Consider the following 22780-nt stretch of genomic DNA (forward strand, 5'->3'; position numbering starts at 1 on the left):
AGGCTGTCAAGTCGGCATTGGCCAACGTTCCATTTGACAGTGCCAGTCGTTTTGGAGATCAGGCAGATGCAGCGTTAACATGCTTCCAAGGAAGACAGAGAACTACAGAGTCGTAGTTCTGCATTTCTCTCACTGTGTTCTTTGCTTGTCCCTAGGTTGGGATTATGTTCCTTGTTAGGATGTTGTACATGTCCAGTTTTAGTTAACAGTACTACCTCGTATACTCCGGTGAGGAGTGGAGGTTATAACCTCAGTACCAATTTTCTTTTTACTTGTGTATTGATTTAAATGACTGAGGGAGGTTCCCTTGGTTCCCTGGCCTCTGAGGGTGAGATTTTTGCTCGAGAGGCGATCATTAAAAGAGTTGACTTCCTGTATGGAAGCGTATTTGTTACATGCTTCTTCGAAGCAGTTCAGTATGCATGGCTTTTAGAGACATAAGGTGATGCCAGCTGAAGGCTGGTGTATAGTGACTCTTTAGTCTACTCTCAGAGTATCGGTGCTTCAGCAAGTTGAAGCATTGCTCTGGCTCAGATATATGCTTGCATTATTTGAATGCTATTTGCTTGCTAGTTCTTCCTTTATGGCTAAGCAACAGTGTCTAGTGAATGTTTTGGTCCCCAACCAGGCCGCCAATCATCTATAAAGGTCTGGAGGACACTTTTATAATAAAAACATTTGTTGTTTACTTTATAGTAAGTTTCATCTGCCTATGATATTCTTGATATACATGGTTCCGTCTGATCGGCATTACCTGTCTTCTGGATAGGATGTACCAATTATTTTCTGCATTCCTCAATTCGTGAGAAATCATCACTGTTGTATTCTTGTGGTGTCAGTTATTTAGGATACCTTTTGACAGGCAGCTTTTTCTTCCAGCAAGTCACCCACGGTGTTGTTTTGGTGGCAGAGTATGCCTTTTTCTCTCTGGGTTGCGTATTTTTGCCGAACCTCTCATTTCAGAGTGGTTTTTTGGGGGGGTATACGGTGTATACATCATAGAATGTGCTGCTGGGTTTCATATAGTGTCTTGTATCACAGGTGTCATGTGTGCTTGTTGTACAGGTATTGGGGGGTATTGTTGTATGAGGTATTGGGGAACTGCGCTTTTAGGTGCATTACCCTTTTTTCAATATTATTGAAAAAGCGCTTTTGGAGCTGGTTTCTCAGTTCTAGTTAGTTCTTATGTATACAGAGTATACATGACTGTATTATATGTGTTACACAGTTAGTTGGGTTTTTTTTAAAAAGGAAGAAAATAATGAATTCTCTTTTTTTAGCTTGTGTTGGTGTTTGAGCTTATTCTGAGCTCGAAATTGATTTCAGTCTGTCGGACAATGACACTGAAGACTGTGCGGAGGCAAGCTTAATACGTTTTTGCGTTTTGTCAGCAGTTATTGGCCAGTGAACTCCTGTGAATTGCCGAGTCAATCAAAGTGTCTGATGACATATTTATGTTTATATGTATATATTTATGTCTATATTTGAATCTTTGCGGCAAGATGTTATACAATTGGTGCATAGAATGGATATGATTTTTCATTTTGTTTAAACTAATTGATTTACATCAAGGAGATGTTCTAATTCATCTTTCCCTTGGGGGAAATTAGTTCTGAAAGTCCTGTTTTGGGACTTTATCAGGACAGTTCTTTTTCTAATTTTTTGTTGTTGTCGTGAACAGGGCAGGTTATATGACTGTTATCATGCATTTGACCCTTTTTGGTGATTGAGTTTTCATACCCCATTGAGGGGTCAGGGATTAATGTCTGTGATCTGACAGATGGCTCTCCGGGTGTTTTTTCAAACCTTTTTCCTTCTAGGGCCGATTCTCTGGGGCCTGCAAGGTTGTTTTTTATTTATATGTTCTGTGACAGTTATCATGGATTCTAATTGGAGCCTAGCTCTTACTCTGCTATTCCTACATACTTTTGGTCGGTTGTTAGTTTTGACCAACTAGTTCTCTTTGAGAACTTTTGTAGGATTAGTTTACAGACCCTCCTCTAGGGGCATATAGCTATGGTATTTAATTCAAAGTTAAGGAATCTGCAGCTAGATGTCTCTATCAGATGTAAATGTTACTTACCTTCTGTAGCGCTATATCTGGCAGACACAGTCTAGCCGCTGATTCCTTAACGCCCTGCCCATCCTCCCCACTTTATGAATGACATTTGGGGTAAGGGTTATACCCTTTTGGTATTGGGTTTACTAACCAGTGATCACTATCTCAATTTATGTTGGGACTAAAACAATTGCTTGAACTGGCCACTTAGCCTTTTTAGATGTTGCAATAACATCCATTTCCAAATGTGTGCGATTGGTAGAGTGGGGTGTGTTTAATCTTTTTCTCTGGATGACACACCAGTGAGTAGTATCAATTTCTTTGTTCTTTCTATGAAAGTCGTATTGGTATCATCATACCATGATATTAGTACTGTCAATCTATCACGTAATGGTGTGATATAACACACAACTTGGTGTTGTTGTTGTAGGTTCTGTTTGGCTATTGCCATGCCATTCATTTCCATTGGAATGATTTATGAAGTGTATAGCCCCTTCCCTCAAATGAGGGTTATTCACCAGGGCTTAGAGTTTCATGTAGCCCTGTGTTTCTTTACTTTTATGTTTTTTTTCTTTAAGATCCATATCTGGTATTTATATGCCATTTGATCTTTCTTCTTTATTACTGTTTAAAAGATTTTTGATCTTTTCTGGCACACTGTTTCCACAACCAGTTCTTGTAGTGGCACCGCATTCTGGTGCGGAAGGTTTCACAGAAGAAACGGACGTCTGCACGCTGGGCGGGACTTATATAGCTCCACCGACGTCATATCCGGAGACGACGTCACTGCGGAGCCAAACAACGCCGTCCCCCGCGCGCAGAGATACTGCTGAAACATTTCCGGATCCAGACTGGCGCTTGGGGAGAATTCAAAGTTAAGGAATTTGCGGCTAGACTGTGTCTTTACCAGATATAGCGTTACCGAGGCTAAGTAACGTTTACGTTTATAGACGTGCACAGATTCAAAGGGCATTCCAGACCTGAACCCATCACATTCATCAATTTTTCAGCTTCTGTAGATAGATTCGTGGAAAGGTAGCAAATAAGACCCTTGCCAGAATCCAAACCCTTATATAATATAAGCCCAGGCTTATTTAGGGAGGCCTTTGTAAGATCTCAGATTTAATGAGGATACTTTCACAATATGTCACTTCCCTGCATGGTATAAAAAAGGGACAAGTGGATTTTTTTTTTCACAGGGCAAGTTGATTTCTAAAGCACCCCAGCTCTTTGTCAAGTAGATATTTTATAAAATTCCACACCTCTGCCTTATAATCAAGATGTGTTTTGCTCATGCTGCTGACAGACAACTTCATTCAAGATTTACTGTGATATTCAACCCTAAATCCTTGCCAGTTGTGGTAATATGCTTTGGTCACATTTTCTCATATGTGTTATATTTAGACACCTGTGAGACCACAAACATATATGTGGAAGATCAATATACAAAATGTTTACTTTCCCTCCTCGAAGGTGCGTGTTCTGCTAGAATAATACTTCATTTACACGACTTTCAGCTTCAGCACTGTTCAGGATAAAGAAGTTTAAGTCCTACTGTCTTTGAAGTCATCAACTTCTGGTGGGGAATCTGTCAAAATTGGTCTTCCAGGATCATCATATAAGGCCAAGAAGTGCAAACTGAATGTTATTACCTTCCAAGATCCTGTCCGGAAGCTACCTACATTCCCTGTGGTTTTGCCACTGACAACCAGACTTCTGGCATAGGTAACAATATTTTACACAAAATCCTTGAATCTGGTGACGAACCACGTTGGGTTGATCGAGGTGGAGCAAAAGGGGAATAAAGACCAAAAGAACAAAAGGGAGCTCCACCTATCTAAATTCTATATACGCTGGTAAGTCGTAAAATAAATCAAACAAATCACTCAGGCCAAACCAAATATGCAAAAGGAAGCAAATAAACTAGTAAATTATTATAACAACATTTATTGATTTTTAAATTAATATTCAAAGCAATAGAGATTTGATATCACAATTCGTTATTATTATACAATAAAATATGTACAAACCAAGACAAAACAAAAGGCCCCAACAACTTGACAAATTGGGTGAACAACCTGACGACCCTCATTCATACAACTCAAACCTTCAAAATCCCATTCACAACCTAATTAAACACTCCACACATCACTAAAACATTAAATCTAAAGAGAATTATTCCGACCAAAAAATAATAATATGGATAATTTGGATCAGTTCAAGAATCAAAGAATAAGAAAAAACACGCCGCACGCGTTTCGGTGCTGTCACCCTTTCTCATCGGTGTCACCTTCTTTAGGGCGTGAAAAGAGTACGTTTCAGGAGTCCAAGGGGCCTGAACAAGAAAGGATACTAAACACCAAAAACGAAGTCCCGATGGGAATGTTGGAAGAAATGAATACAATGTGGCTGGCAGGGCAGCAAACGACCTTGCTTGCAAATCCAGTGAAGTGGGGGCCACGTTATTAGAAAAAATTCCTGTGCCTACACTGAAGGTAGGAAAGGTTTCAAGCGGAACTTTGGTCTGTTCTCGACTGTCGTCTATCTTTTAGTTTGCCAAGCAGTCAAAGACCCCCAATATCTGGGGGTCTTGAAATGTAGGGCTTTATGAGTCATGTTAGCAATCTTTAGTTGTATTCTTGCCTCATAGGGGAGCCAGTTCAGTGCTTTTAGGGCCGGCGATTTGTGATTATTTCTTTTTGTTCTGGAGACCAGTCTGGTCGCAGCATTACGGGAGGCCCTTAGCGGGGCCAGTTTGTATCTAGGAAGGCTGCATAGAGTGGAGCTTCTGTAGTTCAATCTAGGCAACACAAGAGCTAGGACCACCAGCTTAAAGTCGTCCTGTGGTAGGAAGGGTTTAAGTTTTCTTAGACTACGCATCTGGTAATTAACTCCTTTGGTGGCATTACTGATATGATTCTGCATATTCAAGTATTTGTCCAATGTAATTCCCAGGGATTTAGCGGTGTCAATAATGTGAAGAGAGCAGTTGAAGGCTGCTTCATCTAGAGGCCAATATTGGGTGTGTGGTTAGGAAGATTGATGAGGAGGAATTCCATTTTGGGAGTGTTGAGCTTGAGGTGGTTGCCAGAGAGCCAGTTTTGAGTGTTCTGCACAGTAGAGTTGAGGCAAATTATCTCTTCTGGGGAGGAGATTTTCAGGTACAATTGAGTGTCCTCTGCATCCATCAATGGGGATGATTGCCCACCATCCATAGACTTAAAGGTGCATAATTAAACATACCTATTCATAATAAACAAAGTATTTGAGGTTTATTCTCAATAGCTGGTATTTCCAGGTCAAGACATTACTTGGGCTAAAGCTGCCCCCCCCCCCCCCGGTCTTTTTCAAAATGCCTAGTTTCTGTTTTAGCGCATCTCCGTCATCTTGAGGTGCAGATTTTTCCGTAGTTGGGTGACTGACTTATTAATGTGCCCACTAAACAGGAACTGGAAATTGCAGTTCGCACAACACTTAACCTATTACACCAGCTCGAGCTGATACTAATTGTCATGAAGTCCAATCTGTCTCCTGCCAAGTATATGTGTTCCAAAGAGCAATAAAATGCACAGAATGCTCTGAAGGCATTTGCTTCTCAAAAGCACAGTGAAAGATTTACAGCTTTGACTCGAGATTTCTACTCAAAGATTTGGATCACAGATCAGAACCACAAAATACAAATACTTCTAGGCATTTTATCATACATATTATTTCATTGAGATGATCCCATAAGGATCACTCTATTCTTATCGTAGATACTGAAGGGTCACATCTTCTCCAGGACAAGAATTACACATTCAAGATCCTCAACAGCACTTACCAAAAGGGGTGGTGCACTCATCTTCAAGAACTTGAAATAAGAAGCCCCTGAAACCTTGCAGAACAGCCTCGTCACATAAATGTGGTAAAGTTAAGAGCAGTAAGACTTGCACTGAAGATTTTGTTGCCACATGTCACGATTTAGGAAGTCCTCATAAGGGCAGACTTTATGTCTGCTCTTCATTACGTGACTTAACGAGGGGGAACAAAATCTTGGCTCCGGATTTTTGTAAATAAGACCAAATCTGTGTACTGATTAATAATGCAACTAAGGTTTTCCCTATTCTTGATCAAGGCATCTCTCTATGACTTTCTTTCTATTTCACCTCTTGCCACTCCAATGCTGTCAGACGTTGGGATGCAGGTTGGGAGCTGATTCACTTAGACACCGGAGAGCCACTTAGACGTAAGCTAGCTGCACTGTAGGTGTAAACACACCCCTCACTAAGAGCTACCACTTCAATAAATACACACCCTTTTTCATTAAAGTGGGCCTCATTCCACTATTCTGTTTTTATTTATTTGTTTGTTATTCTTAATTCAAGCATGTTAATCTCTGAAAGATCCAATCCTGAAGAAGAAAAGATTACCTATGTATAACTCCAGTTCCCAAGAATTTCCCAAGAATTTATGTTGTTCATAGATTCAGATACGACCCTCCCTCTCTTCCAAGTTTCCTTATCTTACATGTTCAGAAAAACTTAGCAGTTGTGCCTCAGAGAATGGAGCTTTGTGCGTCTCTCCGCCTTATTGGCTGATAGTAGAGTTAAAAATGAGGAGGCTGGTCTACAAATAGTCTTTGGCTGTTTCACTGTTGTTTGAGTTTATATGTACACTGCTTTAGTAAAACTAATTACCAAGAGTTCTCAGCCTGACTTCGAAGAATAATTGAAGCATGTGAATGTCTGGAAGATATCAAGGTTAGAGAACTGTAGTTATAGGTAAGTAACTCTTTCTTGTTCTCAATCTCACTAAGTTTTTATTCAATATACTGTATATGTTTAATTTAAAGTGTATTTTGTTTCTGTTCTTCCTAGGTTTCTGTCAATTACCCTCAGCTCATCTTCGAGCCAGATTTCTTCTTTGCACTTGGTTCACCAATTGGGATGTTTCTCACTGTTCGAGGACTGAAAAGGATTGACCCAGACTACAGGTTACCTACATGCAGAGGCTTCCTCAACATTTACCATCCCGTACGTTATTCTGGCAGCTGAACAGTTTCACAATTAGTCCCTTGCTGGGAAAGCATCTCTCACCCTTGGTAACTCAATTCAAACCATTACCAACATAACCCAGAATGTTATGATTCACACTTTTTAACAGAAATGCTGAGTTTGACTTAGAGCCTGCCTTTCTTGAAGGGATAGATTTGAAAGTGATTCTCTTATGCAGTTTAGCAGTCAGTTCAGAAGTGTTTCAGTGCAGTGAATCAAAGTAGCTGTGGATTTTTGTTATTGATGGCAGTGTGACTTGATATTTCGGAAAATATAAGACTACAAACCAATCTTGTATAAAATACAAATACAAAATAAGAGCATAACAAATTGTGTTCTCTACACAAGGTTCCCACTGTGTTTTTTATTCAAACTGACAATCGCAGAGTTACTACAGCATCAAACACATATAAAACAATTTATTTTAATGGTTAGTACTCTAAATAATACAGACTACAGCTAACAATTCACCTCTCCAATGACTGTGACTCCATTGCAGAATTCTTTACAAATAAAATTCTAATGATATATATATATATATTTTGTTTACATTTCTTTATTATTTTTTTATCATTGAAACAGTGTCAATACAATAGTCAAAAAACGTTCAAATAATATCACAGGCAGGTTTCAAGTACAATGTATACAATCTCTGATACATTTCCCACATTGCTTTAACACCTAGATTGCGGAACTCTCTGTTTTGAGAGGTGCTCACTATCTCGCTCATGTCATAATTGTGCTCCGCCTTCATCAGCGGCTGATAGACTCCCATACTCCTTATTGGTCCCCTCTCTCAGACTCTCCCCCTTCTGTAGATCCCGCTACCTCCCCTTCACTTCTAATGATAAGGTTCATTTTCCCAGCAAAAGGCTTTTTTGCTTCCTATTTTGATACTCAGACCGCACTTAACCCAAAAGACTTCCAACGTTAGACGGAATGTGTCCCACTGGCACCAAATAAGTGGCAGTCCTTGATTTCTTCAATGAAATCCAGCCCCCCTTCCCGTGAAATGCATCCTGTGATGGTCATTTTTGGGCCGTTTTTCAGCAATCTTGACTAGTGAAATGCTTCTAATTCTTCAAAAGTTGAACTTCATAAATGGAAGCAAGTATTGGTTACATATTTACAAAACAATGGTGGCAGATTGCAGTGATATGAATAACTGCCTTTCCCTTCACAGCTTCCTATTCCATAAAAGTGCAGGAAAAACCTGTACATGGGCGCATATATAATTTTCCTCCTAAAAGAAATGCCTTAGATCCAACACAATCCGGAGTGAGACAACTACACAGTACAGAAGTGGCTCTGATCTATATAACAGATTAACTCTATTGGATGCCTGATGAATGCGGTAGACAGCACTGATTCTATTAGACCGCTCTGCCAGTTTTGATACATCTCTTATGATACTCTTCTAATCTGCCTATATGAAGTAGGAAACGAAGGAAAGCCTCTGTTCTGACTCTGCTCTTATCTAGAAGATAGAATTCAAGTATCAATTTGTCCTCTTTTTATTCTGCTTTTGAGCATGTAAACCAGGGGCGTTCCCCAGAGCTCTTCAGTAAGCCTGATATTATTTAATATCTACATTGCCTGTGTGGCCCATCTGATTGAGACATTTAGCTTTACTTTTGGACTTATGCAGATGAAAGAGAAGTTTGAACTCTGCTTGGCTGCAGTAGTCACATCAGTAGAAAACCATGGCAAGAAGCTAAGTTCTGGTAAGATGCACATATTTATGCTAGGAGGTTTCCCAAAAGCTTGGACCAATAATTAATGGCACATACATCTGGGTACTTTACCTAACCCAGTTTATAGGTGAAAAACCAAGGGATCATGATCAACAGTCATTTATTCCAGATATTAACAATACCATTTCTTCGTCTCTTTTCTTTATGACGTTGCTGTCTAACATCTGTCCAACCCTCCTGAGCATTGTCGGAATCTGTAGTCCAAGCTATTCTTTCTCAGCTAGACCAGTGTAATGTGTTATTCTTGGTGTTTCCTTAGTACTAGTTGTCTAAATTACAGCAGTTACAAAATCTGGCTGCATGCTCTATGTTGTCCCTTGCTATCTGTATTCATTTTTCCCCTGTACTGAGGGTTGTTTATTGGCTCTTTATTAGCAAAATAATATTTTTCAATAGTCTCTGCATTGTTCCCCCTACTTTTTATCAGCAGGGAGTCCTGCCTACTTACAAGTGAAAAGTTACCAATATATTCCAAATAGTCACATAGTGGCAAGAGCATGTGTGCACTCCTTTGTTCATGTTGCTAGGAAACGCAGTCCCTTGCCATTGTGCTTATGGCTACATACGAATCATTTTGCAAAAATATGATGCTCTTCGCAGTGTTGTTCATCTACATATCTAATCCCAGGACACCGTTGGGACACTTTTGAAATTTTGTAATCAGCATAGGAGAGGGGACAGTGCTGGGTTGAAGCCAAAGTTTTAGACACCGATTCAGGGAAATCATAAATGTCAAATTTCAATTGCATTTTTAATGACTGATAAGGAAAATGTCTTATCTTAGATAGCATTCTACAAGTTTTATTGCTTATGGGGGTGTTATTTCATGGTTTTTGGAGAGGCACATTGAACCACTTGTGAGATGGCTAATCTGTTGTTCGGAAATGACCGTATTATAACTTGTGTTGCATCCATATTTCACAAAGTTTAATTTAATGTCTCAAGACAGTCTTGTGACTGTTAAAAGTAAGAATTCATAACGTCAGTAGCCGAAACATTATGACGTGCATGAGAGCAATTTCATGACTAGCGGTCATTTTTTTGGGTGCAAATTGATAGGGAATTCAAACTTCATATGAATGCAGTAATGTCAAATTGAACTCTGATGGGAAGGATGGGAGAGCGGCTAAAGAGATTTGTATATGCTTTACCTGAGCTTTGACATCACCCTTTCTTGTAAGACTCAACGAGTAAAGCCAAAGGTCCCCTTCAAGTATTCTCGTCTCACCCTTTCAAAACGCTGCCAATCCCAGGACTTACTCAAACGGAGGTCCTGAAGAAGGAAAATAAACACCAGTTTAAAAAGCATTTACAGTGCCATAGGTCTCGCATTTGCGAGAGTTCAAGCTATTGGCATTTTAAATGACAAAGCCTTTTATTTCTGTTCTGATAAATAACACTTAACTAAAAGGCATTGTCATTCACAATGCCAATAGCTCACATTCTTGTAAATGCGAGACTTATTTCATTTCAAAGAAGCGGCCATCATTGTCCCGGGTTGTTTGGAAAGTGAAAGCGCACATGGCGCGCTGAATATTGCAGGAAAGTATGCCATGCCTGCAGTTGGAGAAACTCATTAAAGAAAATATTGCTTACAGCCTAAATATTACATGCTGTGAAACAACAGAAGTAAAAGGTCCAGTCCTCATGGGAGGTTACAAATTGACAAGGCGTGACTAAAGAGGGACTGACAAGCCTATTAACGAATCAGAAGCCAACATTTACAAAGGACAATGACACAAGCCAATAAAAAATATGGGCTGAGAGTGAGGTGAGCTTCAAGTCCATACTTCAATGCAGCATGTCTTGCAGAGCAGTGTATGGGCTGCCCAGGCTCGACCAAGAAGGCAGTACATTTAAGACTGAGTAAAACAAGGTGGTGTAAAATATAATAATTAAATACCACAAAAAAACAAAATGGATAAAACGATATATAACTAAAAGAAAATGCACATCCTAAACTTTGCTGTTGGACTTTAAATTGCACTGTAATTTAATATGTTTATTGCTCTGTTAGACATACAAAAGAATAATCGAATCTCTACCCTTATAGTCATTTACTGACTCTAGTTATGTTTACATAATTTAAACATGTGCGCAGAATGCCTCTGTGCCCAAACTCTCTGCTCCAACAGTCTGAACGGTCAGCCAGGTACAAACGCACACACACACGCCATTATCCCTACAGTCTCCCCATACTTCCCTGGCAAGGGATGCCCTCTAGCGTAGTTCTTGAAAGCAAAGCGTACCAATCAAGGCTAGAATAGTAACACATTTATTTAACAGTGTAATTTGAAGCACAAGATAGTTGAGGCACTTTACAAAATCCCTCATCTTCAGGTCCCCATGTTAAGTGATGTAAGAAAGAATTAATTAATGTATGCACACAATTTTTAGCACAACATGCACTGTGCTTTGAAGACCACTCCTTCAGCTTAACATACGCCAGTCTCGTTTGAATGAAAAAAAGGATCCTCACAAGCACAAACGCCTCATATGGAGCAGTCAAGTAAAATTGACCAAGAATTAAAAAAAACATTGCTGTACTCATCTCCAGTGTGACACAACTTACTGAGAAAGCAGCTGATGCCAGTGCCAGATATCAAGAGCTAACATTGACTTCCAATCGTGGGGATTCCTTCTTGCTTCATTAATAGACTCCAGTCCAGCAAATGCAAACAGATGTCATAAGCATATTTGAGGGCAAGATGTATTCTTATTACACACTAAATAATTGCAGTGCCTTCTTTGTAGCACCTTTCATCTATTTCCTCTATCCATAGCTGCCCCTACTCGTTCGTAGCTTGTATTGGAGGTCTGGAGCTGTTCACCTGGTATGTCGCCCTCTCCTTTTCGCTTCTTCATCTTAACTCTTCCTCACAGTCACTTCTCACATGCGTCCAGAGAACCATTTTTCTCGTACTCTCCTTTTATGACTAGTTCCAGTAAAAATAAATTTTAGATCTCTTCATCAGTGTTCAGTCCGGTGTAGCACTTTCATAAGTATGAATGCACGTTTTTGAAACACGATGGGACATATTTATCACCATTCCACGCATTGCAGTATGCCACTTTGTTGCCGTGAAAGGAAGAGAGAAAGAATGCGCCGTATTTAACATTATATTGGGGACGATGTCTAGTTGTTGGGACGGTGGGGTTGTTCTGAGTTCCTAATTCAATAGCAGATTATTTACAGATTTAGGGTGCAATGTCATGCTTCGTCATATACGCTATTAATGCTTTTATATGGAGCAACACTCTGTAATGCTGATAATGCACTCCCTGACAGTCATGTTGTTGTAGATGCTTCTTTTATACGGAGGAAGATGTCTGTATGTATTTTCGTCAATAATGAAAATGCAATAATGTAACATTATATTGCACCTTTCTGCTCTCGCCCTGCGCTGGTACACAAACTGCTCCCTAGCACTAACGCAGGCACCTTTGCACCATGGTGCTAAGGTGCCTGCGTTAATGGCAGACTTGTTTTTGTGCAGGAAGGGGCACTGTTCTGCACAAAAAGATTCACAGAGGATTTTTCCTCTTTCTGTGTGTGCTGCAGAATGCAGCACACTGTGACAGAGCTATAAAACGAGGAGAAATAAGCATATTTCTCCTCGTTCCGCTTCCCCTGGGAAGGCGTAGCATTCAGACGCATTACCCAGTCTACCAGTATTGATAAATCTGGGAATGCTTAAGAATCCATTGGTGGATGTGTGAGGGAACCCAAGTAACTCAAGGTAGCGACTTACCCTGTCTTGTGTTACTCCAGATTTACCAAGCCACGCAGGGCTTGGTAAATCTCATCAGATTTGTGTCGCACTTGCACCACATTGCATGGCGCAGGTCGACGCAAAACATTTATAAATATTCCTCAATGTATTTATTCCCATATATGTCATGCATCTACAGTTACACATAGTTAGGTACCACTGTAGACTTCACACCAAGAGTCGATTTACCACCATAAGCAGCCCTCCCAGCAATCGTAAATGAATGCCAGTAACACACACCTCCAGTGAAACACTAATTATATCATATATTCCATGCAGGATAAGGGAGGTCCATGTTACGGTGACAAAAACACTTACTAATACAAGCTACGTTTTACATACAGCCAGCCAATTATGATCCCCTTCTTGAAGCGCCTATTAATATCTTTTCCTAAGTTGATTTTCGTCCATTTTTCAGCAGTAGTGCATTACAAAGGCTTGAGATGTTTGGTTACTGACTGATCTACTTCTTATGCCATACTTCCTTTCGATTCCACTGTAACTCTAGCCTTCCTTCCTGCGAATATTTTCTTTGACATGTTGTACTAGATCAAGGAAGAGGTGTAACTGGAAATTGGCGGGAAGGGGCGAAAGCACACAATGCTGTGTTACCAGTGGTATGTTGCTAGCTTCCCGAAAGACAGAGGCCTATGTAGAGTAATTAGCAACTAGACCACACAACTTGCTGAATTGCTCAGATAGGGAGTTTCCAAGACACATTGATTTGGTTATGTCTTGCTTCCTGCCACTGCCGTAGGCAGGAAAACTGAGTTTAGGGCTGGATGGGAAAAGGAAATGATTTTAACCTCTCACAAAATAACATTTAAAAAATAAGTAACACCTCATGCTTTTGGACGTAGCATTCTGCTTCCCATGGAGTGCTTGTATTGCAATGCATGCAGAAGTATTCTGTATCTCAAAAGTACTCTGAACATCGCACACTAGATTCTTTATCTCATAGATGCAGTGTGTGTGTGTGTATGTGTAAACACACATATTTAAAAAGTTTTGTTTTTTCATGTAGCATGTTCTAATTTTATAGGCGGGACTCACCTGGCAAGTTAGACCTCTTAGTTTTGCCAATGCTTGTTGAAGTATTTGTTGGTGTCCGAGAATAAAAACCAGTTACGGCAGTGGGAAAATTCAGGACTACTTTTTCTCCTGCTCTGTTTAAAATTTGCACAGGGACTATCTGGGTCAAAAGTCTCTGCGTACAAGTGGTCAAACTCTCCATGTTCTTAAAATGTGTTGACAAAGTGATGGGTCATACAAGGGGAGTTTAAGGACTTGTGTGGCTTGTATGTGTAATTTTACTTGGTTTACTTGTCAGGTCTGGTGGCTCAGTGGACTAACGCGTCTACTACATGGGCCTGTGTTCGACCTCATGGTCACAGGTTCAAATCCCGGTGGGTCCACTCAGCCTTTCATCCATCTGAGGTCGATAAAATGAGTACCATTGAGTTGGGTAACAACAAACATCTGTTATTCAGCGCCAAGATACCCGTAGTGGTGAACGTGTGCTTTACAAATACACGTTATGTTTATGTTACTTGTCCAAATGAGGAAAACTTTTATATATTTCTTTTATTGGACAGTTTCATGGCTTTCTTAGAGAAATTTTAAAGACTAGACTAAGGGAAGTAAATTGGTTCAGTGAGGCAACAGTTGTTTTGTCAAATCATGCAGGAGCAATGTGGTGATCATGCCCGCAGATTAATAGGGCTTAAGGGGACAACTGTTCTCCTTTGCACTTAACTGATCACTTGCATGGTGTAAGGTTCCTGGTTCATATGAAGGCAATATCACCGCCGTTTTGGGTAAATGATTGATGTTTGCATGTCTCAATTCATTTGTCAGATGAGTGTTAAGATACCTGCTACTGTGCGGTCACTATTGTGACCTTTGCAAGGGAGTGTTTTCATTATTATGTTTAGATTCATTTTTTCACTCTCTGTAGAAATTTAAATGTTTCTGAATTCGTAGATTTGTGACTCACCGGTGGAAAATCTTGTGGGTCACATTTGGCCAATCTTTGGCCATATGGTGGCAATTTTGTGACCAACATTGGGTCTCTTCTTTGACTAACTGTACAAAATATGGTACAGAAAATGCATCAGCAGTCACTTTTGAATAAACAATGTTCCTTAAGGCACTGTCTCTTTGCAGCTTTTAATTACAGAAGTTGGCATGTTAATTCTTTGTAATAAAAAATACGTTTTGTACACTGTTATATAGCTTTATCATTTTGCTTTTCTCAATTATTTCTTTACAATGTCACTTTTAATCTCATTACCTTCTCCAGTTTATTCACTTTAAATGTTCACATTTTATTCCTCCTCTCTGTTTCCTTCTGTCTTGCAGTTTGATCCTGTCGCTTATAGGATTGAGCCGATGGTTGTTCCAGGCCAGGAATTTGAGCCCATGTTGATTCCACACCACAAGGGCAGAAAGAGAATGCATTTAGGTAAACCATGCAGACAGTACATTTGTAACTATGAAGAATAACCATAAAGTCCTCTTCGCAAATTGAACTTTGTTTCAGTCAAAGATTAGACCAGCACACTAAACAAGTGCTGTTGATAGTAGTACCTTTGAGATGCTCGCACATTATCAAATGTGACTTGTGTGGCATATGGTCAGATTAAAGCATAGCTTCCTAGAGCAGAAATATGAACAGTGATTGTTCTACAACCAATTTGACAACTGCCAAAGCTTTATTGCTCCTGCGAGCATCTGTCCGATTGCGGTGATTGCACACCTTTGTCTTTACATATTCAGCTTGGAAAGTAACTAAAAGTGATATTAGTACCTCTTGGTGTCGAGGCCTCCAGTGCCTCTGAGCTTCTGTGGACTGATGTTGAGCCATCACTAAAGTTGCCCCTTTTATGTTTTTGTTTGTCAGTGTTTTTATATTTTGTACGGAAAAATCGCAAAACATTTAATAGAGACTGATTAAAAAAAAAGGTATTACTCATGGCTCACATTGCAAACAGCAGGAGATGATGATAATTGCACACCCTGCATTTTAGGTTCCCAGCAAAAGTCAGCAGTGAGTGAGCATAATGCTAACAGCACCCCCTCCCCATCCAGCCCATAAAAGACAGACAAACAGACCCTCCATCCATGTCTGCTCTAGGTTCCTTCTTTACACTGTCACTGAACCTAGAATTCCTACGTTAACTACTGTTGGTTGCCTGATTTGTAAGAATTCTGATTGACTGAGTGAAACTCAGTGATTCAGTGAGGAGTTTAATGACAGGTAATGAGTACATAATAATATCCTCTTGTCAACACATTTGATTCAACTCATGATATGAATCTGCATCAAAGTGTATGTGTAGTACAAGACTCGTGACCTGGTGGATTGGGTGTTGATGAAATGGTGACTGGGTCACCAAATCTGATTGAATCCCATTAGCCAGATACTTAGGCAAACAATGTAATATGAAAACCCCAAACAGAGACTGTGTAAGAATGTGGCAGTACTCTTTATAAACGTCTGCCTGTGTTGGGCATACAGAGAACTGGCCCATTTGTCTAACACAGACCGATATACAATCCCGTTGTCCATGTCTGATCTATGTCCTCGGCCAGATACTCAGGGTGAGGATATTTTAGCAAACACTGACAGGAAAAAAACTAAAATTAGGTACTGGCAGTGAATATGAGTGATCATTACAATTGCTTTAATTGAATATTTATTAATACAGTAAATAATAGAGGCTCAAGGTGAAGTAGGCAGTAGTTTAGGAAAAGTCATACCACATTGATATTTTGAAATGCTCTGCTCATGGTGAATCCCTGAACCATGCTTCTCTAGGTGGAGTTTCTTTAAGGGCTCCTCTGTGCTCAAATGTTGTTGTAATCTTTCACCAGCCTATCAGTAACCCACCCAAGCTTGCTCCTTTCATTACATTTAATGTGGGGAACGATGCTCTTGGTTTTTAGTTTAAGCCTCATTTATAATGTTTCAGCTCTAAGAAATCCTGAAGGAAGCCTGAACGCAAATGTTGTCAAATAACTGAGAAGACCTATCTTTTTAAACTATAAGTCTATAATCTACAAAGCTATAAATCGAACACTAGCACAAGAACTATAGTGCTAGCATTTAGAAGTCATTTGGTAAAAACTCTTTAACTTACATAACATAATGAGGCCTTTGATTTTTGAGATAACAAATCAAAAATCAATGTGTGTAATAATATGTAGCTTTTCTGTTTCTTTTAATGGAGCAGCTACTTTTTTATTAGGAGTTTGGCAATTGTATAGGTTAAGAGATATATGTGCTGGTCATCTTTTACTTATAATACTATTATTAACATGTAGTTCGATTCACCACAATGCCAGGGGTAGCAAAAGTGAATTCACACACACACTTTGATCCTAATGACATCACAGGAAGTGACATAATATGACCACTGGCTCTGAAACCTTTCAGGAGGTGTTGTCACCTGAACTTGGTCACCTGAACTTGTACGTGATAACATGACAATCATTGACATTGCTGAAGCTCCATAAGAACAGCATGATAGCATAAATACCCCAAACGTCTATTTCTAGATACCACCTATATTAAGGTACTCACATAATGCGTCACAGGTACTTCACTCGTTTTTCTTTTTATTACATGAAAAATTATGTATTTGTCTGAAGAACAAAGAATGTTGGACCCTTATAAAGCTCCTAGGGGTTAGGCCCCATCTAGACCAAAGTTATGGAAAAAATACTCAATGGACCTATGTGATTCTTAGCAATAACCCATACACTAATTATTAGTTACGTATTGTTTTCTGAACATATTTATGAGCATTGAAAAACCACTTATTCATATCCAATTAATATTTTTGGGAAAGAGCTACAAATTATAATAACCATAGCAGTCATTGATAAAAGCTTAGTTAATAGATCAAGCCAATTGTGCCGTGAAGTGAAGAAAGGAAAGAGCCTCCACCAGTTATAATGAAAATCTATACAATGTCACAATTAATGATTTAGACAAAGGTACCACAGTAAAATGAGAATAATTTCTCAATAATTCCTTATTAGCAGACACTAAGTTGAATGGTCAGCCCATTTTACTAAACGTGTGAACTCCTCATTTCAGTCCTTTCTGTTTCTGTTATAATGAAAATGTATAATGAAAATGTATACAATGTCACAATTAATGATGTAGACAAAGGTACCACAGTAAAATGAGAATAATTTCTCAAATATTCCTTATCAGCAGACACTAAGTTGAATGGTCAGTCCATTTTACAAAACGGAGAACTCCCCCATTTTAGTCCTTTCTGTTTCCACTTAAGTAATGGAGTTAAGTTCTTGGAGATCGAATATGAGGATGCTTTTGAATCATGATTATTGGAGTATCTGGGAAGCAAATCACCAATTCTCTAAGACACGTAGCCTGGTTCATAAAACATTATCTAGTTTTGAGCCTATAAAATGTAGTTGTAGGGGTCTCGTTAAGATGATGAATGACTAGTCCATTCACAAAATGGTGTCCTTAATGAACAAGTTACCTTCGGTAACCCATTATCTGGTACAGACAATATCTAGCTGCAGATTCCTTACCTTTGATTTCCCAGGCGTCAGATTGGATCTGGAAACATTTGCGGGAGCATTACCCCTGCACGCCGTCGGATGGATCCATTTGGCTCCGTATGGTGTCGTTGGCACCGGATGTGACGTCGCGTTCACCTAAGTGGGCACCACCAAGGCGCGCGGACGTCCGTTTCTTTTCACGAATTTCCACGCCAGGAGCACAGAGCCATGAGTTAAACTGACCGGTGTGTGCCCAAACTAGGGCCCTGGAAAGGGGATCAATCCAAGCTCTAAAAGTGTGTGCGCAGAACGGGGAGGCATGGGTGGCTCTGTAAGGAATCTGCAGCTAGATATTGTCTCTACCAGATAATGTGTTACTGAAGGTAAGTAACTTGTTCATCTGATAGAAACTTCTAGCTGCAGATTCCTTAACTTTGAATCGATGCCCAAGCCATACCATCCTGGTGGTGTGCTGCGGACAAAATACTAGACTAAAATCCTGCAAGACCGAACAGGGGAATTGCCCATCCCTGCGGACGTGACTGTCCAGGCAGTAGTGTGTTTAAAAAACATGTGCAAGGAAGCCCACGTTGCTGCCTGACAGATGTCCTGGACTGGCACTCCCTGAGCCAACGCCGTGGTTTCAGCCTTCCCTCTGGTGGAACGTGGTCGTAAGCCCTTTGGCAGCTGCTTTTTAGCCAGAACGTAGCAGATACAGTTAATGACCCAGCGCGAAATCGTTTGTTTCTGAACTGCCCAACCTTTTTTAGCTCCCACATAGCCCACAAAGAGTTGATTTCACACCCGGAACTCTTTTGTATGGTCAAGTTAGAATGACAAAGCTCTTTTTGGAATGGAGTCGCTCCTCTTCCTTGGAGAGATGTGTAGGAGCATAAAAGGTAGGCAGTGTGACTGACTGACCCAAATGGAATGGGGTCACCACTTTAGATAGGAAAGAGGCGCGGGTGTGAAGCATCACCATATCCAGAAATATCATAGGATAGGGAGGCTTGAATGACAAAGCCTGCAGCTCACTTACCCTCCGGGCAGATGATATTGTCACTAGAAATGCTGTCTTGATGGTAAGCAACTGGAGGGGACAATTATGTAGCGGCTCATAGGGAGCACACATGAGGTAAATTAGAACCAGGTTCAGAATCCACTTAGGCCAATTAAGGGTCTGGGGAAATATATGTACAGGAACCCATTTACTATAGGGGACTTGACTAAGGAGGGTTGGTTGGTCAGGCAGCCGCAGGAAAGTGGACAGAGCGGAAAAATAACACATTACAGGGCCCAGAGCAGAGCCCATCTGGGCAAGGGTAAGAATAAGAGAAGACTATCAGAAAGAGAGGCAGAAAGAGTGTTAAAAGAATTCTCTGAACAATATTTTACAAATTTATGCCAACAGCAGGCATATACTGTTTTGGTAGAGTGACGCCTAGCTGCCAGAATAGCTGTACAAACTTCAGGAGGAAGGTTAAAAGCTGTCAACTGTCGCCGCTCAATCTCCACACAAGGAGGCAGAGAGTTGACCAGTTTGGGTGGAAGACCCTCCCCTGCTGCTGCGACAGAAGATCCTCCCAAAGAGACAGCCTGATCGGAGTATCGATGCTCATTTGCAGAAGCTCAGGATACCAGACTCTCTGTGCTCTGTCCGGAGCCACAAGGATGACTTGGGCCCGGTCGTTCCTGAACTTCTTGCCTGTTGCAATAGCACACAGTGGTGGTGTTTTCCGTGAACACCTGCACTAACTTCCCCTCGACAGAGGAAAGAAAGGCTTTCAATGCTAGTTGGATCGCCCGTAGCTCCAACAAGTTGATGTGGAGCCCTGATTCTGCCTGAGAACAGAGTCCTCTGATCTCCAGCTCTCCCATATGGCCGCCTCATCCTAGAAGTGACGCATCTGTCTTCACTGTGAGGTCTGGTTGAGGAAGGGAGAGGGGTCTGCCTCTGACTCAATTGACTGCAGGTCCTTTGCCGTTCCCGTTGTGAACTGGACCGCATTGGCAAGATTTCCCTGATGCTGCACCCACTGGAACTTCAGGTGCCAGAGCAGATCCCACATATCCTATCTGGCATGATTTACCAAAAGGATGCAGGAGGCCATGAGGCCCAGCAGCCTCAGAGTAATTTTCATCAGAATCCAGGATAGAGGCTGAAACATCGGTATCATAACCTGAATGTCCTGGGCTCACTTCTCGGGAGAATAAGCCCGAAACTGTCCAGAACAGCTTGGATGAAAGAGAGCGTCTGAGAAGGAGTTGGGTGTGACTTCTGCACGTTGATAGTGAACCCCTGCGAATGCAGGAGGTCTGTCGTAGTCCGGAGATGGGAAACAACAGTCCGGGACGAAGACTCCTTCAACTGTCAGTCGTTAAGGTAGGGAAAGACTGAAATCCCTAACCTGTACAGATGAGCTACGACCACCGCCATCTCCTTGGTGAACACCCGAGGGGCGCTGGTGTTGCCAAAGGGTAGGACAGTGAACTGACAGTGCTTGTGGCCTACCTTGAACCACAGGTAACACCTGTGGGCAGGCAGGATGGGGATGTGAAAATATGCATACTGCAAGTCCAGTGCTACCAGCCAGTCTCTCTGGTCTTGGGTAGACAAGACCTGAGCCAACGTGAGCATCTTCAACTTCTCGTTCTTGAGGAAGAGATTGACGGTACGGAGGTCTAGAATAGAGCGAAGACCTTTGTTCTTTTTGGGTATCTGAAAGTAGCGTGAATAACAGCCACTGCCTACTTCTGATATCTGAACCCTTTCTATAGCTTCCTTGGTCAGGAGCGCGGTAACTTCCTCTCAGAGCAAGATAAGATGATCCTCCACCAGCCGTTCTTCAGATGGCGGTAAAGGAGGAGGGAAAGATTGGAAAGGAAGGGAGTAACCATTTTGAATGATCTGCAAGATCCATTTGTCCGAGGTTATGGACTGCCAGTGGAGGAGATGATGTTGTATTCTCCCTTTAACTGGACTCCCATGGTCTTGCAGAACCAAACTAGGAGGACATGGAGCCTGCAGCTGCCGGAGGGTTGGTGCAGACGACTTCTGCCTACCATCTCCATGAGGTCGGAATGCACCGCGTCCGTGTCCTCGCACAATTTGGGAAGCCTGTGCAGGACGGTGGCTGGGGTATGGCTGATGCGTTTGAAAGCCCCTTCCATTGCCACGAAAGAGGTGGAAAGCAGACTGGGGGCGAGATGTCGCTGAGAGGCCAAAGGAACTTGCCGTAGCCCACGAGTCCTTGAAGTGCTCCAGCGCCGAGTCTGCCTTCTCTCAGAAGAAACGATTCACATCAAGGAGCATGTCCTTGATTTTGGCCTGGACATCCCCTGAAAAGCCAGATGTTCTCAGCCAGGCGTGTTGCTTCAAGGCCACAGTCTGCGAAACTGCTCTGCTCAATGAGTCAGTCATATCCAGACCACATCTAATGGTGAACTTTGCCGCATCCCTCCTATCTCTCACTGCTTGTGTCTATTCCCCAAGGACCTCAAGTGTGACGAAGAGGACTTGGGCCTCCTGAAGCAGTCCTGCAACCTTCTCTTCCTCGATCTGGACCAGGGCTTCCAAGGGGTCGTGCTCAATGGCATCGACTGCCGGGCTGCAAGCAGCTTTAGGGACCACTCTCTCAAAGCCTTCAGTGCCATGGCCCATCAGTCCGAGCATGACTGAGTTCTGGTCATGCTTGAGACACCATAACCACACAAGGTGCGGGCCGGTAACCGACCCGTACTATAAACCCTACCTTTCTAGAGGTCATTCCTCGACAAACAATGAAAAAAACCTTGACAAAATGTCCGAAAAAAGTCTGTCAAAAAGAGACAGAGGGGTAGCTCTTTTCCGGATCAGCACTAACTGGTGTGGAAAGAAAAGAACTGATGTCCGCTCACCTGGGTGGTGCCTATTTAGGGGACAGTGACATCACATCCGGTGCCGCCGACGCCACACGGAGCCGCATGGAGCCACTCGACGGCACGCAGGGGTACTGCTCACGCAAAAGGTTTCCGAATCCAGTCTGACTTCTGGGAAATCTAAAGGTAAGGAATCAGCAGCTAGAAGTCTCTATCAGATTTAGCAGGATATTGAGTCATACATACATATCCCATGACATATACAATGATGACAGAATATTATTGTTGTCAATGAAAGCTTAAATTTGTAATCACCCTGAGGTATTTTGTGTAACTCTTGCCTAAAGATCATAAATTTCAGACGTGCGCAGCAGCCTTCGAAATTGATGAAATGACTGCTGTCCCACTGCACATCACATAGACCTGGAAATACTGAGCAATGTACAACCACTTCCAAACACCTATACTTTGAAGGAAAAAAAACATTGACAAGTGCATAGCCACCAAACTTACTTAATACATTTCTGGAAAAAAAATTCTCGCAGCCAAAAAACGAAGATTTTTCAAGACGTAGTATTGCATTAGTAGAGCTTGCTAATGGGCAGCACTCATTGTTGGTAATGTGGGCTTCTGTTTTACTCATTCTTGACTGTGAGGTTTTCTTCTTCTACAAACACCACTTGGTATGGTGCGATGCATGCTGAGACATTCTTGCACTTCATAAATCTAAATGCCTTAACAGGATGGAAACTCACTAAAAAC

The 22780-nt window shown here is 41.3% G+C and overlaps 1 protein-coding gene across 3 annotated transcripts in view; it reads left to right on the forward strand.

The window, feature by feature from the left end:
• DDHD2 (DDHD domain containing 2) overlaps window positions 1-22780 on the forward strand; it is a 539107-nt gene that overhangs the window by 355601 nt on the left and 160726 nt on the right. For all 3 annotated transcript variants that reach the window (XM_085633751.1, XM_085633749.1, XM_085633750.1), the window contains exons 13-14: window positions 6916-7071; window positions 14981-15083. In XM_085633751.1, the coding sequence (XP_085489877.1) occupies window positions 6916-7071; window positions 14981-15083 (259 nt within the window). The remainder of the gene's footprint in view (window positions 1-6915; window positions 7072-14980; window positions 15084-22780) is intronic.

This window comes from Triturus cristatus, chromosome 11 (assembly GCF_964204655.1).
Source record: "Triturus cristatus chromosome 11, aTriCri1.1, whole genome shotgun sequence".
Lineage (NCBI taxonomy): Eukaryota > Metazoa > Chordata > Amphibia > Caudata > Salamandridae > Triturus > Triturus cristatus.